Source organism: Mesocricetus auratus, unplaced genomic scaffold (assembly GCF_017639785.1).
Source record: "Mesocricetus auratus isolate SY011 unplaced genomic scaffold, BCM_Maur_2.0 Super-Scaffold_100004, whole genome shotgun sequence".
In the NCBI taxonomy this organism is placed as follows: domain Eukaryota; kingdom Metazoa; phylum Chordata; class Mammalia; order Rodentia; family Cricetidae; genus Mesocricetus; species Mesocricetus auratus.
In genome coordinates, this window is record NW_024429189.1 from 94289578 (window position 1) to 94303920 (window position 14343).

The 14343-nt window shown below is 45.2% G+C and overlaps 1 protein-coding gene across 6 annotated transcripts in view; it reads right to left on the bottom strand.

The window, feature by feature from the left end:
- The window catches only part of Nphp1 (nephrocystin 1), a 43881-nt gene that overhangs the window by 13195 nt on the left and 16343 nt on the right, over nt 1-14343 (bottom strand). For 4 of the 6 annotated variants that reach the window (XM_013112417.3, XM_005068596.4, XM_040746260.1 and 1 more), the window contains exons 10-15: nt 12706-12800; nt 9763-9891; nt 5467-5541; nt 3587-3697; nt 2148-2230; nt 538-614 (exon numbers count right to left, since the gene is read on the bottom strand). In XM_013112417.3, coding sequence (XP_012967871.1) covers nt 538-614; nt 2148-2230; nt 3587-3697; nt 5467-5541; nt 9763-9891; nt 12706-12800 — 570 coding nt within the window. Of the gene's footprint in view, nt 1-537; nt 615-2147; nt 2231-3586; nt 3698-5466; nt 5542-9762; nt 9892-12705; nt 12804-14343 lie in introns of all 6 variants that reach the window. The other 2 variants (XM_013112416.3, XM_013112415.3) reach the window with 1 other exon arrangement.

Consider the following 14343-nt stretch of genomic DNA (forward strand, 5'->3'; position numbering starts at 1 on the left):
ATTTAGATGCCATTCCAAGGCCTACGAGTGCTGGAGAGATGGCTCAGTGGTTAAGAGCACTGGCTGCTCTTGCAGAGGACCCAGGTTCAGTTCCCAGCACCTACACGGTTTGCTCACAACCATCTGTAACTCCAGTTCCAGGGCATATGACACCCTCTTCTGACCTCCACAGGCACCAAGCATGTATGTGGTACAGAGACACACATTCAGACACACATGCACACACAAAACAATACATCTTTTTAAAAAAGACCAGTAAAGAGGAGGTGGTGGAACCTTTTGGGGGTGGGGCCTTCAGGGACACATTTAGACCACTGGGGCCTTCTGCTCTCTGTTTTCCTGCCATCACGAGTGAAAGACTTCACCACACACTTTTTACCATGATGTTCTTTGTTAACACAGGCCCAAAGCAACAAGGCCAAGTGACCACAGACTAACCCCTGTGGAAATGTATACCCAGATGACCTCCCCCTTTAACTTGCTTGTTAAAGGCTGGGTCGTGGTGTTCATAAGCCACCAACAGAAGGTTACACATACCTCTTCTGGACACTGAAGGGTCCACTTCAATGCCTTTTTCATAAGGAGTGCCGCCATTCAAGAAGAGTTCATATGTTCTATAAAAGAACAGCATACGTGGTGAGTGCATGTCATGGGCACTTGTGAACTAGACTCAGCCAGGAATCCTTTCCAGGACAAAGGTATTCACGGGCACTTTATTCAACTCATGGGTAAGAGAGAATCAAGGTGTCGACTCTTCCGTGACTAGCATCTCAACAGACAGATGTCCTCTTCAGCAATAACTGCAGAAAGTGTGGTTCTCCACATGAAGAGGAGGAAGATTCCCATCACTAAAATGATTTGACGTTAATGACTTGTGCCAATAAGTAATGACCTGTATTTCTCAAAAGTATTGAGTCATTATGTGCAATGAAGTCATTATGAATTTCTACTGTATTCTTCTCCTCCGCTTCCCTCCCTCTCTCTTGCTAGGTAAGCACTGGATCTCTGAGCTGTTGCCCCTTGGGTCCCATGTGCTTCTCTTTTATGGAAATGTAACTTATATGCAGAGAGAAGTTACAAGTTATTCCCACTCTGCTTCTTGGAGCAGTTTACCTGGATCTACCCACACAGCTTTTATGAACAAAAGTGGAGTCAAAGTGTTCATGTCATTCTGAAAATTTCCTTCCCACGACACCCACTGGAGGTGATTAAAAATAGCTGTGACTCTACTTCTGCAAAGTGGACACGTACATTTCCTTATTTCCTCTACTAAGCACAACATAACCCTAAGCTATATTGTAATATAATTTATATATACTAGGCATAACAAACTGTTTTGTAAAGTGTAAGAAATCAGGGTTTCCATAACACCCCAGGGAAACAAACGCTAGGGTGATGTCAGACAACCAGAGGCAGGACTCTTAGCTCTGCCCACTGGTGAGAAGGTGCAAAGTAATCCTCACACAAGGCTCTGAGAAAGGAAATAATCTCCAGATTAAAGATGCAGGAAACTGAGACCTGGAGACGTCCAGGAACCTGAACAATCATTCAGCTGGGCCCAGAGCTCTAAATGGTAGAGCTTCCCACCCAGAATCCTGTCTGTCCCTCTGTCTGCCCACCTGTATCCCTCCTGCGGGTTTACTGCTCATCCTTGACTTAGGTCTATTATTTCCTCAATTTAAAAATGAGATCATCAACTTTCTTGCTAGTTTATGAGACAGGGAGGCAATCCCCTGCTCCTTGTGTGTGGAACACAGGTACCGGCCCAGTCTGCTTTTGCTCTTACAGATTCAGTTTGTTTGCCATTGCCACTACAATTTCAGTGAGCTGCCTGTTAGAAGGCAGAGGGCTGCAGACTCAGCCTCTCATTCTCTGAAGAACGCCAGGCTGTTTGCAGCATGGTGAGTGTGGCGACACCATGAGGATGACAGACTGAATATTCTCAGCAGACAGTCCGTGCAAACTTCTTTGAAAACCCTGACCTCTGAATGTGTCCTGTTTTCCCATGCTCCCTCAAACACTAAGATCAATATGAAAAGCCCCCTTCCCAAAACTTGTTGAAATATTAACAGAATAAACCTGAGGTAGATGATCCCTAGGGATTTTCTGCACAGTTACACATTTGTGAGGAACAATAAGTCACTTACTTTGCTGGAATAGGAACTCCGCTGGCATCGAAGAGCTTAAGAAACACCCAGCCACAGCTTAACTCTCCTCGCTCACCAGTAGACTAGGAAGTAAAACAGGCACATAGAAGGGTGTCTGAGCTAACCACTCACAAGCACACACTGAACCCTCTGGGAAGAGCATAGCTAACACACACTCTAAGGCCTAAGCTGTCCCTCAAAGAAAATAAGATGCCAGGGTTTTGAAGCTTTGTTTTATAGGGGGATGGAATACAGGAATCAATGACTCAAGGATCCCCTTGCTAGGAAGCTCAGCTCTCCTGTCAATTGCCAGGACCACTGCGGCTCACGTGGCTCCTCTCATGTCCTACCCGTCTGTCTTGAAGATGTACAGGACAATGCAGTAAATTAACATGATCTTCCAGTGACATGCTCTGTATAGCTGCAAGGCCAAGTTTATATGTTTATACCTTTCAAGCTATGACCAGAATATGGACCTGTGGGGTCACCAGTGAGGGTGCATACCAGTGGGTTTAGTATTTCTCATGACAAGCATTAAAGCACACTTCTCATGTTCCCTTGCCACTCTCTCAAGTACTTGAGCAAGAACTGTGACCTACAAAGTTAAGTGGACTTGGCTCTTGGAGGACAGGACAGGGGTGACTGAACCCTGCTCCCCAACACACACACACACACACACACACACACACACACACACACACACACACACACACCAGAATGCACTCAGGACTTTCTAATTACCTCTGGAAAGTCCCATGCTTTAGTTGTTTTGTTCTTCAAAAGTAACTGGAGTTCTATGATGCTATAAATGCCAATAAATACTCCTTTGCTTAAATACCACTTAACAGTATCACATAAAAATCAAGAAGGCTCAGTCAAGGTGTTTACTGCCAGACACAATGACTGGGGTTCAATACTTGAGACCACATGGTAAAAGGAGAGAGGTGATCCCTACAGCTGTTCTCTGACCTCAGCACTGTGCCCATGAATAAACACAATACTTTTTAAAACATGAGAGTCATATCACTCCGGCTCCTTCATGGTTCAATTTCTGATACACACAAATCCCCCATTGTGGTTTAAGTGTGAATGCCCCCTGGCGTGTGTGTTTAAATACCTGGTCCCTAGCTGGTGATGCTGTTGAGGAGGTGGACCGTGTGGGAGGAAGTGGGTCCAGGGGTGGGCCTTGAGGTTTCTAGTCCAGTCCCGCTCCTGTTCACAGTCTGCTGCCTGGCATGCCTTCCCTGCCATGATGGAATGAGTCCCTAGAACTATAAGTCAGAATAAACCCTTCCCCTAAATTGCTTTTGTCAGGGCATTTTACCATAGCAATAAAGTGCAGCTAACCCAGCTTCTATTATTTTGCTTGTAAACCAGGTACATTTCTAATTGTTCCCCTTTGATGCATCAGAACAGTTTGTCTTTCAACTTTGACATACATTGCGAATGTAAGAAATTCCAAGTTCAAATAATATTCCAAGGTCTGGAGTTGAAGAATTGGACCTGATGAAACAGTCACCATCGAGCAAGCAAGGTAAGATGCCAGTTACCTAGAATGACAAGGAAACAAAGTTATTGACAAGAGTGAAGAGTGGGCAAGGCTCTGGCCAGCAACATCCCTCTGCAAAGAGCTCATGCCTCTGCATTATCAGAAGGGAGACGGGGACCACACAGGGAAGGCTCACTGGGCATAGGGCTTGCTGCCAGGCCTGAAGACTCCAGTTGGATCTCTGGACCCACGTGGTAGAAGTAGAGTATGGACTCCTACAAGCTGCCCTCTGACCTTCACTGGCATGTGGAGTCACACATACCCACATAGATGTGTTAAAATAGACAAATGTAAAACAAACACGTAAACAAAAACTTTCTTGAAAGTAGACGAACCGCATTCACATGCCAATGATTGGAAGTAGAAACACTTAGCTTCCGTGTTGACAGGGAAATTACTTCAAATTTCTTCCCGTTTTGCTTAGAATAGGCAAAGAAGCAAACTACTATACATCAGTCCCCAGGGGTGTGACAAACACATCCTGCATGTTTTATTTACACCAACTACTGCTGTTTGTAAGTAGAACCAAAGCCAAAGACCAACACTTGCCCTCATTCCTGCCTTACAGACATCCTATTCCCTTTGTTCAATCTAGTCCATCTCCCCGGACAACCATACCCTCCTTACCTGCCTAGAAAACAATACCCACTTCCCAAGATTCAGACTTCCTTGTTCAAAATCTTCCTCGGGCCTAAGGAATGAACCTCCTTTTCTCTCACCACCATGCTTCCAACATCCTTGGAGCCTCGTAAGCACTGCACTCTACCTGAATGGTACACAGAACCCAACTCACAGGAGGCACCAAGGACTAAATACCACAGGTGTGTGTGGCCTGTTCATGACCAGTGTTCATCAGTAGTGGAGACTGTGGCTATTTACAGATGTATATGTATGGATGTGTAAACTCCCACATGACTAGAACATTCAAGAAGCTCACGCACACTTCCTCACTCCTCCCAGCAGCTCATCCTCACATCCTTGGGAAACAGAAAATCTTACCCTTAACACTGCACATGCACAGTGACGAGGAAGCAAACCATAAAGGTCTGAGTCAGGAGACAGGCAGTGCTCCCTGGGGCAGGTGTGAGGGGAACCAAAGGCTTTGAGGAGCTGTCACAGAGGAGGACACATGCTGCATCAAGCAAGGTGGCTGAGCCTCCAGCACAGCCCATGCCCTCTCCCTGACCCTCCCACTTGTGCTAAGACCTGGTACAGCAAGAGGAAAGGCTTTAGAGTGCAGTGGAGCAAAGGAGTTAGCTGTGGGAGGGGAGTGAATGCTAAAATAATGAGTCCCTTGGGGTAGGAACAAGTAAATCAAGCAATACTGTAAAAAGAACAAGAAGACATCCTTGACTCACTAGCATCTGTGTGAGACTGACTCAGTGGTCTGAAGCCCTAACCTCACCCCAGGCCTGACAGGATCTGGGTGTAATGCACCAGCCCCTGAGGCGTTGCCTTTGATTTTTATCTGAGGAAAATACAAGTGCCATTGGCATGGTTGGAAGATTTCATTTTTGAAAAGCACTCCAATCCTAATCTTACCTTCTTGCTTTCTGCTCTATCAAGGTACGTTTCCTAAAATTGAAATCCACTGAGAGAGGTGACTCACAGGAATCTCAGCCTCAGTGATTCAGGGGCTTAGGGGTCTTTACCAGAGTCATCAAAGAACAATAGAGACTGTAAAGATTCCCACTTGACCCCATGTGCCCCATGCACCATGCACCACGCTTTGGGAGCCTCGTGCTGGGTCACACACTTCAGGTGACTTACCTGGGGAGAAAAGGTCCATGTCTTGGGCTTTTTAGGCTGCCATACCGCTCGGACTGTGTGGATGTTGCTCAGAACCTGAAATGAGATTTTCTCATTTGAAACCATACCATAGGAGCCTGAGATCCCTGCACTTAAGTTCCAAGGCTTCAGCAGCGGCTGTGCTGTATAGCACAGATGTGTGCTCTCTCATTCTCTCGTCTCTCTTCTCTCTCTCTCTCCTCTCTCCTCTCTCTCCTCTCTCCTCTCTCTCTCCTCCCTCTCTGTGTATATAAGACAAAGAAAAATGGAAGAAGAACAGAGTAGAGGGAAGAGGAAATCAAGCACGCAGCTGAGGGTGGGGAGCCCAGGGCAGAGCATGTGTTTAGCACATGGGAGGCCCTGGCTCCATCTCTGCCAACAGGAGAACGTCAGTAAAGAAGCGTCGCTGAAAGCAGTCTCCTCTCCAGCATCTGCCTGCTGCCTTGGGCACTGCAGCCCTTTGGTGAACTGCTCAGAGAATGCAGCTGTGTTGGGAGGCTGTCTCTACAAGTGTCATGTCCTTGCTTGGTATTAATAGCAGTGCTTAGTTTTTTGTTTGTTTTTTTCGAGACAGGGTTTCTCTGTGACTTTGGAGGCTGTCCTGGAACTAGCTCTAATAGACCAGGCTGATCTCGAACTCACAGAGCTCCTCCTGCCTCTGCCCCCCGAGTCCTGGAATTTAAGGTATGTGCCACCACTGCCCAGTGCACTTCTTATTTTTGGTACTTAGATTTATTGTGGAAAAATTCAAGTAAACAGTGTGAGGACGTACGTTACAACTAGATACACCTATAATATGAAATCTGTTATAAATCAGTTTCACAAGTTAATATCTATGATTTTGGTATAAGTTTTACTACTTTGATGTATGAGTTTAAAAAAAAATCAAACTTCAAACTGAAGCATAGTGTGGTGGTGTACATCTGCAATTCCAGCAGAAGCAAGAGGATGAATCCCAGGCTAGCCTGGGCAGGACACTGTCACACACAAACAAATCTGGGAACCTAGTTCTTGTGAGAGGACAGACTGGGGGTATGCATCTGGGAGACTGTCTCCAAAACAAACAAACAAACAAACAAATAAGCAAAGTAAAAGGCAGTTTGTCTTCCAGGTTCTGGCTATTACAAATAACGCTGCTATGAACATAGTGGAACAGATGTCCGTGTTGTATGAATGTGCATCTTTTGGGTATATGCCTAAGAGTGGAATTGCTTGGTCTTGTGGTAGACTGATTCCCATTTTCCTGAGGAATCTCCATACTGGTTTCCATAGTGGCTGTATGAGTTGGCACTCCCACCAGCAGTGGAGGAGTGTTCCCCTTTCTCCACATCCTCTCCAGCATAAACTGTCAATGGAGTTTTTGATTTTAGCCATTCTGACAGGAGTAAGATGGTATCTTAGAGTTGTTTTGATTTGCATTTTCCGGATGGCTAGGGATGTTGAGCACTTTCTTTAGTGTCTCTCAGCCATTTTAGACTCTTCACTGAGAATTCTCTATTTAGTTCTGCAGCCCACTTTTTAATTGGATCTTTTGGTGTTTCGGAGACTTGCTTCTTGAGTTCTTTGTAAATTTTGGAGATCATCCCTCTGTCAGATGTGGGGTTAATGAATTTCTTTTCCCATTCTGTGGGCTGACAGAACCTGGAAGCAACCTAGATGCCCCTCAACTGAATAGTGGATAGAGAAAATGTGGTACATTTACACAGTGGAGTACTACTCAGCGGGAAAAAACAATGGAATCCTGAAATTTACAGGCAAATGGATGGCACTAGAAACCATCCTGAGTGATGTAACCCAGTCACAAAAAGGCAAACATGGTATGTACTCACTCACATATGGATTTTAGACAGGGATCAGGGGAGTGTCAGCCTACAATCCCAGGGCCAGAGAGGCAGGGAAACAGGAAGGACCCTAAGAGAGATATGAATGGTACCCCAGAGAAGGTGGAATGAGGCAAGATCTCTTGAGCAGATTGGGAGCATGGGGAGGGGGAGAGGGAGCCAGGAAAAAGAGAGGGGGAGAAGAAGAGGGAAGAGGAGGACATGGGCGATCAGGAAGGTTGAGTTGGGGGAAGAATAGAGGAGAGCAGGATGAGAGATACCATAGTAGAAGGAGGCATTCTAGGTTTGAGGGGAGATCCGGTACTAGAGAGATTTCTAGAGATCTATAAGAATGACACAAACTAAGCAATAGTGGAGACACTACCTTAAATACCCCTCCCTGATAATGATTTTGACGACGACCATATATGCCATCTTAGAACCTCCATCCAGTGGCAGATGGAAGCAGAGGCAGACGCCCAAAGCTAAACACTGAACTGAACCCAAGGAACCCAGTGACAGAGAGAGAGGAGCGATGAGCAAAGGAGTCAAGACTGGGCTGGTGAAACCCAGAGAAACAGCTGACCTGAACAAGGGGAAGTCCTTGGACCCCAGACTGATAGCTGAGAGGACAGCATGGGACTGATCCAGACCCCCTGAATGTGGGTGTCAGTGAGGAGGCCTAGGCAATCTATGGGGCCTTGGGTGGTAGATCAGTATTTATCCCTGGCATACAAATGAACTTTGGGAACCCATACCACATGGAGGGATACTCTTTCAACCTGGACACTTGGGGGAGGGCCTAGGCCCTGCCCTGAACGAAATGAGACTCTGGAGATTCCGCCATGGAGGGCCTTACCCTCCCTGGGGAATGGAGTGGGGATTGGGTGGGGGGCTGGGGGGGCTAATGGGGGTGGGGGGGAGGGAGCTGAGACTGACATGTGAAACAAGTTTGTTTCTAATTTAAATATAAAATAAAAAATTAAATAAAAAAGCCAGTTTGTCTCCTTTTGATCAACAGTGACACCTACTGGCAGTGTTCTGTGCAAGTTCAAGTGAGGAGGAACTAACTCTTCCATCTAAGGCGTCCTGCCTGCTTAACACTCTGCCCTCCCGGCTAGTCCACCACATTTGGCTGATTATTGCCTCCTCCATCTCCTTCTGCTGCGCCCTCCTTCTAAGTTGTAACCATCTTCCCTCAACAAGCCCAGCTACGTAGCACTCCTGTGCTCTGTGTGTGGCCCTAAGTGTTTCACTCATATTAACTCACTTACTCCTCACGGCAACCCCCAGGACAGTGTGAGCAAGGCCAGGTCATTTGGTCAGGGTCTCAGGGTGGAGCTGGCTAATCCTATGTGAGCTGGCTCCATATCTTGCTCATTTGACAATGACAGTTGGCTGTCATGACCACCAAGTATTTCAGGATTTCTCTATTTATCATTCTGTTCTTGTTGCTTACGGGGGTCACATTTCTCACAGCTGTGACAAAGTGACTGACAACAGCACTGTATGAAGGCAGGGTTCATCTTGAGAGTGCAGCCCACCATGCAGGATGATGGTGGTAAGAAAGTGCCTCTAGGTATGGCCACAGATCTTGACGCCGCCGGTCACTCTGTGACCTCAGCCAGGGAACAGAGAGAGCTCAATTGCTGCTCAGCTCACGTTCCCTTCCCCCTTGCATTCAGCCTGGGACCTCAGTCTGTGGGGTGTGCCACACCCATTCTGCATGGCTCTTCCCTCTCTGGCTTACCTCACTCTTCTACTCCTAGGCTTTTAAGTTAAAGTTGCTTGCTTGGACAACTAACTTTGAGTCCTTATTCTTTGCAGTATTTGTAGTTAAAGCTACAGATTTCTATCTAGGCACTAAGAATTTTCTCATAAAAGATATATTTGTTTTAAAAGTTATTCACTCTTTTTGGTACTGGGTGAAAAGCAGTCTCTAGAATCAGGGAGAAATATAATGGGAAGATTTGTTGGTTACGTGGTATATATGTTTATCAAGGTTAAGAGCACTGACTGCTCTTCCAGAGGTCCTGAGTTCAATTCCCAGCAACCACATGATGGCTCACAACCATCTACAATTAAATCTGGTGCCCTCTTCTGGTATATAGGCAGAACACTGTATATATAACAGATAAATAAGTCTTTAAAAAAAAGACTTCGGCTTAACTACAACAGGGGGAGATAAGCATTAGTACCTTAGATACATTAGCTCAGATACATTATCTGTGATGTACCAATATCACACTCAACAACTCAAAGAACCAGAAGTTAAACCTACATAATCAGAACCAGTGTGGTGCATACAGATATGTGTATACATAATTGGGGAGGGGAAGAAGGCAGTAGTTGCTTAATGTGTATATATGTGTATATGTATATCATACATGGTATAATAAAATGCTTTCCCCTTACCCTAGGGTGACTTGACTTAGTTCCCAGCAGACTTAGTTCTTACCTTACTTCCGTCAAACAGACAGAGGCGCACGTGTCTGCTGAGAACCTGTATGCTTGCTCCTGGGAGAGGAATCATTTTACAGCTCCACAGGGTCAGAATCAAAGAGACACGGCTTGGCCTTGACATAATCTGGAAGGAAAATTAAGCACACATTTTATTATTATAGTTTATGATTTATAATAAAATCAATTTCACAAAACATCTTTTATAAATACAGCTTAAGAAAATAAACACAAATATGGGTATAGCAAGTCACTCTGGAAATCTCAGCACTTAGGAGGTGAAGGAGAAAGATTGGGAGTTCAAGGCCAACCTGTGCTACATGAAACCCTATTTTAAAAACAAGCAAGCAAAAGAATAAAAAGAAAATATGTAGAGAGATTTTAAAAAGCCAAGAATTTTACACAAATATATATATACATATACATATATATATATGTTATATAGCTTTTAATTAAGTACACTTCAAATAAAAAAGTCATTTGAGGTAAATTTTTATCTAGCTGTATTTGAAAGTTGCATTTTTCTTAACTACTTACAAACTGCGATGAAAAGGGCATTCAGGACTCACAGGTAAAATAAATGATTAGACTATGGGATCACTGCATTCTAGTCTCCAGTCATTCCTATAAGAAGTGTGTGAGCATGGACAGCTACCACAGCGTAGCACCAGGATGTGGCATTAGTGTCACCCAGCTCAATCCTCCTTTGTTTGGATTCTCTTGTGATTTGACAGAAAGCCCTAATATCCTGGACCATTCCTGTTGAACCCTGATCACATGTGGCTTCCATTCTTCCCCTGGGCTCTTGGGAAGAGAAGAGAAACAAGATGAAGATAAATAGCCGGGAAGGAATGTGCTACTGTTGCCACCCCAGGGCAGATGGTATAAGAAAGCAGACCGCGAGGAGCAGGCCAGGCAGCAGCACTGTTCCAAGGCCTCCACTTCAGCTCCTGCCCTGACTTCCCTCAGTGCTGGAGTGTGACCCAAGAGTTGTAAGAAGAAATAAACCCTTTCCCTCTCCAAGTTGCTTCTGTTCATGGTGTTTATCACAGCAACAGAAACCCTACTTAGGACAACTCTCTCTCAAGTTATAAGAACTAAACCCATGCTGGGGTGTGGCTTTTCAGTGACATGCTACACAAGTCACCAATGTTCCTGTAAGTGACCCCATAGACTGACAGTTCACACTAGACTCCACAGAATTATTTCTTTTTTCTGTCATGGGCCTCTTTATCTGGGGTGAGCAGGAATATCTCCCCAGTAAAATCACGCAACAGAGATACTTCACAAACTGTAACACTAACATTTATTGAGTTCTTATGTGCCCAGCATTGTTCCTTATCATTCAATTCCCACAATAACTCTGTGTTAAAAGAATTATTGTTATTATTATCATCAATAACCCCCTTTTTACATATGAAAAAGACAAGGCAAAGAATGAATAAGATAGAGGGCTGGAGGGAAGGCTCAGTGGTTAAGAGCACCAGCTCATCTTCCAGACATCTGTGGTTAGATTCCCAGCACCCACAGGGTGGCTCACTACCACCTACAACTCCAGTTCCTGGGGACTCACTGTCTCTTCTGGCCTCTGCAGGCACCAGGCATACATGTGGTACACAGACATACATGCAGTCAAAACACCTATGCACATAAAAATTATATAAAATTTCTTTCTTCAGAAAAAAAAATGACAGAATAGCCAGAGCTACATGGTGAGAACTTGTCTCAAAAAAAAAAAAGGATTAAAATATAAACTGAGTGAGGTAGTTCAGACTGAGAAAGGCAACCATGGTATGTACTCACTCATAAGTAGACATTAGCTGTAAGATAAAGATAACTATACTATAATCCACAGACCCAGAGATACTAGGTAACAAGGAGGGTTCATGGGGGAGACACCCAGAGCCAGAGCTCCCTGAGAAGGAGAAATACAAGAGATTTTGTGAGTGAGTTTAGGGTGGGTGGGGATGGGAACATGAGTTATCAGGTCAGGGGAGCATAGAGGGGAAGAATGTTGAGGGGGACTGCTCGGGGGCACATTCTGGGGTCTGGTGGAAGCCTGGTGCTGGGGAATCTCCCAGGAGTCTATGGGGAAGACCCCAGCTTTGACTCCTAGCAATAACAGATAAGTAGCCAGAACTGGCCATCTCCTGTGACCAGACTGATGTCTGGCCCAACTGTCATCGGAAAGACATCATGCAGAAACTGATGGGAGTAGACGCAGACCCACAGCCAAACATTGGGAGGAGTTCAGGGACTCCTGTAGAAGAGTGGGGAGAAAGGATTGTAGGAGCCAGAGGGGTCAAAGACACCACCAGAAAACTCACAGAATCAACTAACCTGGGTTTGTAGGGACTCACAGTCTGAACCGACAACCAGGGTGCCTGCATGGGACTTTCCTAGGCACTCTGCATATGTGGTACAGCTGTGCAGCTTGGTCCTTCTGTGGGAACAGGGGTCATCTCTGACTCTTTTCCTGGCTTTTGGGACCCCACTCTTCATACTGAGTTGCCTTGCCTAGACTTAATACATGGGGAGTGCTCAGTCCTACTGCAACTTGATATGCTATGTTTTGTTGAGACTCATGGGAGACCTGTCCTTTCCTAAACAGAGGCAGAGGAGGAGTGGACAGCGGGTAGGTAACGGAGTGTGTGGGACAGGGGCTGGGAGGAGAGGAGTGGAAACCGGCAGGGATGTAAAATAAATAAATAAATTTACTTATTTAAAACAACGATATAAATTTAGAATGAATTCTTTTGTAATGAGAGAAAAACAATAGAAAAGTGGAGAAGATGAAGTTGAGATACAAAGTTCAAATTATAAAGTGTCTTTCAGAAATAGTGGATGCATCCTCTGCGATGCATTTGTCAATCTCCATTTTACACGCTTGCCACAGGACAGACACTGGCACTCTCATTTGACCGACAGTGAGCACACCTACCGTGCCTGCCTTAGCGTCCCACAGTAGATCTCTGAAGGCCAGCTGCGATGTCGTGAGCTCTGGCTGTAAGAAGTAGCTTGCTCGAAACTGGTTCCCTGCTAAAACAACAGCCCTTTTATTTTCTCACAACAGAGAAATGAAAGCTAAAGCCCCAAATCTATACTGTTATATGACAAACTTGGCAAAACATTTCTGAAAAGCCATGTACGCACTAAGAATTCAATTTCCAAGGCAGATGTACCAGTATGTTTGTATATTAAAATAAGGCACAAAATTTAAAGATATAAACATATAAAGATCACTACAAGGCAGCTCTATGGGAACTCAAAAGATTTTTAGACAAAAAACATGCCTCGTGATAATGACGATTCATTCAGATACTTGTGTAAAATAGAGGAAATCTGTAATCATGTTTTAGAGATTTGGAGAAAACATTACATAATTAGCTTCATTTTTAAATTAATTTTTGAGACAATGTCTCCTATAAATACCAGGCTGGTCTCTAACTCCCTATGCCACCAAGAATGACTTTGAACTTCTGGCTTTCTTACTTCTGCCTCCCACATGCTGGGATCATAGGTCTACAGCTGGACTGTTAATTATAGAAATCACTACTCACTCAAGAAATAGTTTTGTGCCAAGTGCTATGTTAAAAGCCAGAAACAGAATAGTGAACCTGAGGAATATGCCCCGCCCTCATCAGCTCACAGCTGAGTGAGGGGACTGACAGACAAAGCTGATGCATGAGGTTTAAGGGTGCTCGAGTAGTGTCAAGGGTGCAGAGGAAACCAATACAACCATGCAGGCATCTTGGGGAAGGATGGAAAGGACACAGGAAAGAGCCAGTCCATCAGAGGTGACCTGGCAAATTCCCTCCAGGGATAACTCAGCTCAGGTACACAGGAGACACCTGTCACCATGGTTCTTTACAAATGCTTACAGACAGATGCCCTCAAGCACTGGGAAAGTCCAACGTTACAAGGAAACAGAAGCACGAGTGGAGAGAACGCTCCAGAAAAGTCTTACTACAAAGGATGGGCTTGGGGGTTGGTCCTTAAAGGCTGCAGGACTAGGTGTCCTGCTAATGCTGATTGGGCATGTACCAATACCGGGAAGGCTAGAAGGAAGGGTTGGCTAAAGATGAAGGAAAGGGCACCTGTTTAGGGTTTCTGTTGCTGTGGAAAGCTACACACCATGGCAGCTCTAATAAAGGAAAAACATTTACTGGGGTGGCCCACGTTTTCAGAGCTTTAGTCCATTATCATCATGGTGGGAAGCATGGCAGCATGCAGGAAGACGTGGTGCTGGAGAGGGAGCTGAGCATACTACATCTTGACCAGCAGGCAACAGGAAGTGGTCTGTCTCACTGGGCATAGCTTGAGTATATATGAAACCTCAAAGCCCAGCTCCACAGTGACATGCTTTCTCCAACAAAGCCACACCTCCTGATAGTGCCATTCCCTTTGGGGGCCGCTTTCTTTCAAACCCCACAGCAGAAATTGTGTTTGTGAAACAAGGAAAGGGGCTGGAACCCAGAGCACCACACACAGCCTGGTATTCCTTAATGCCACAGGGAGGACAAGGAAAAGATGAATACTCAAGAAAGTGGGATTCAGGGCTGGGGAGATGGCTCAGTCA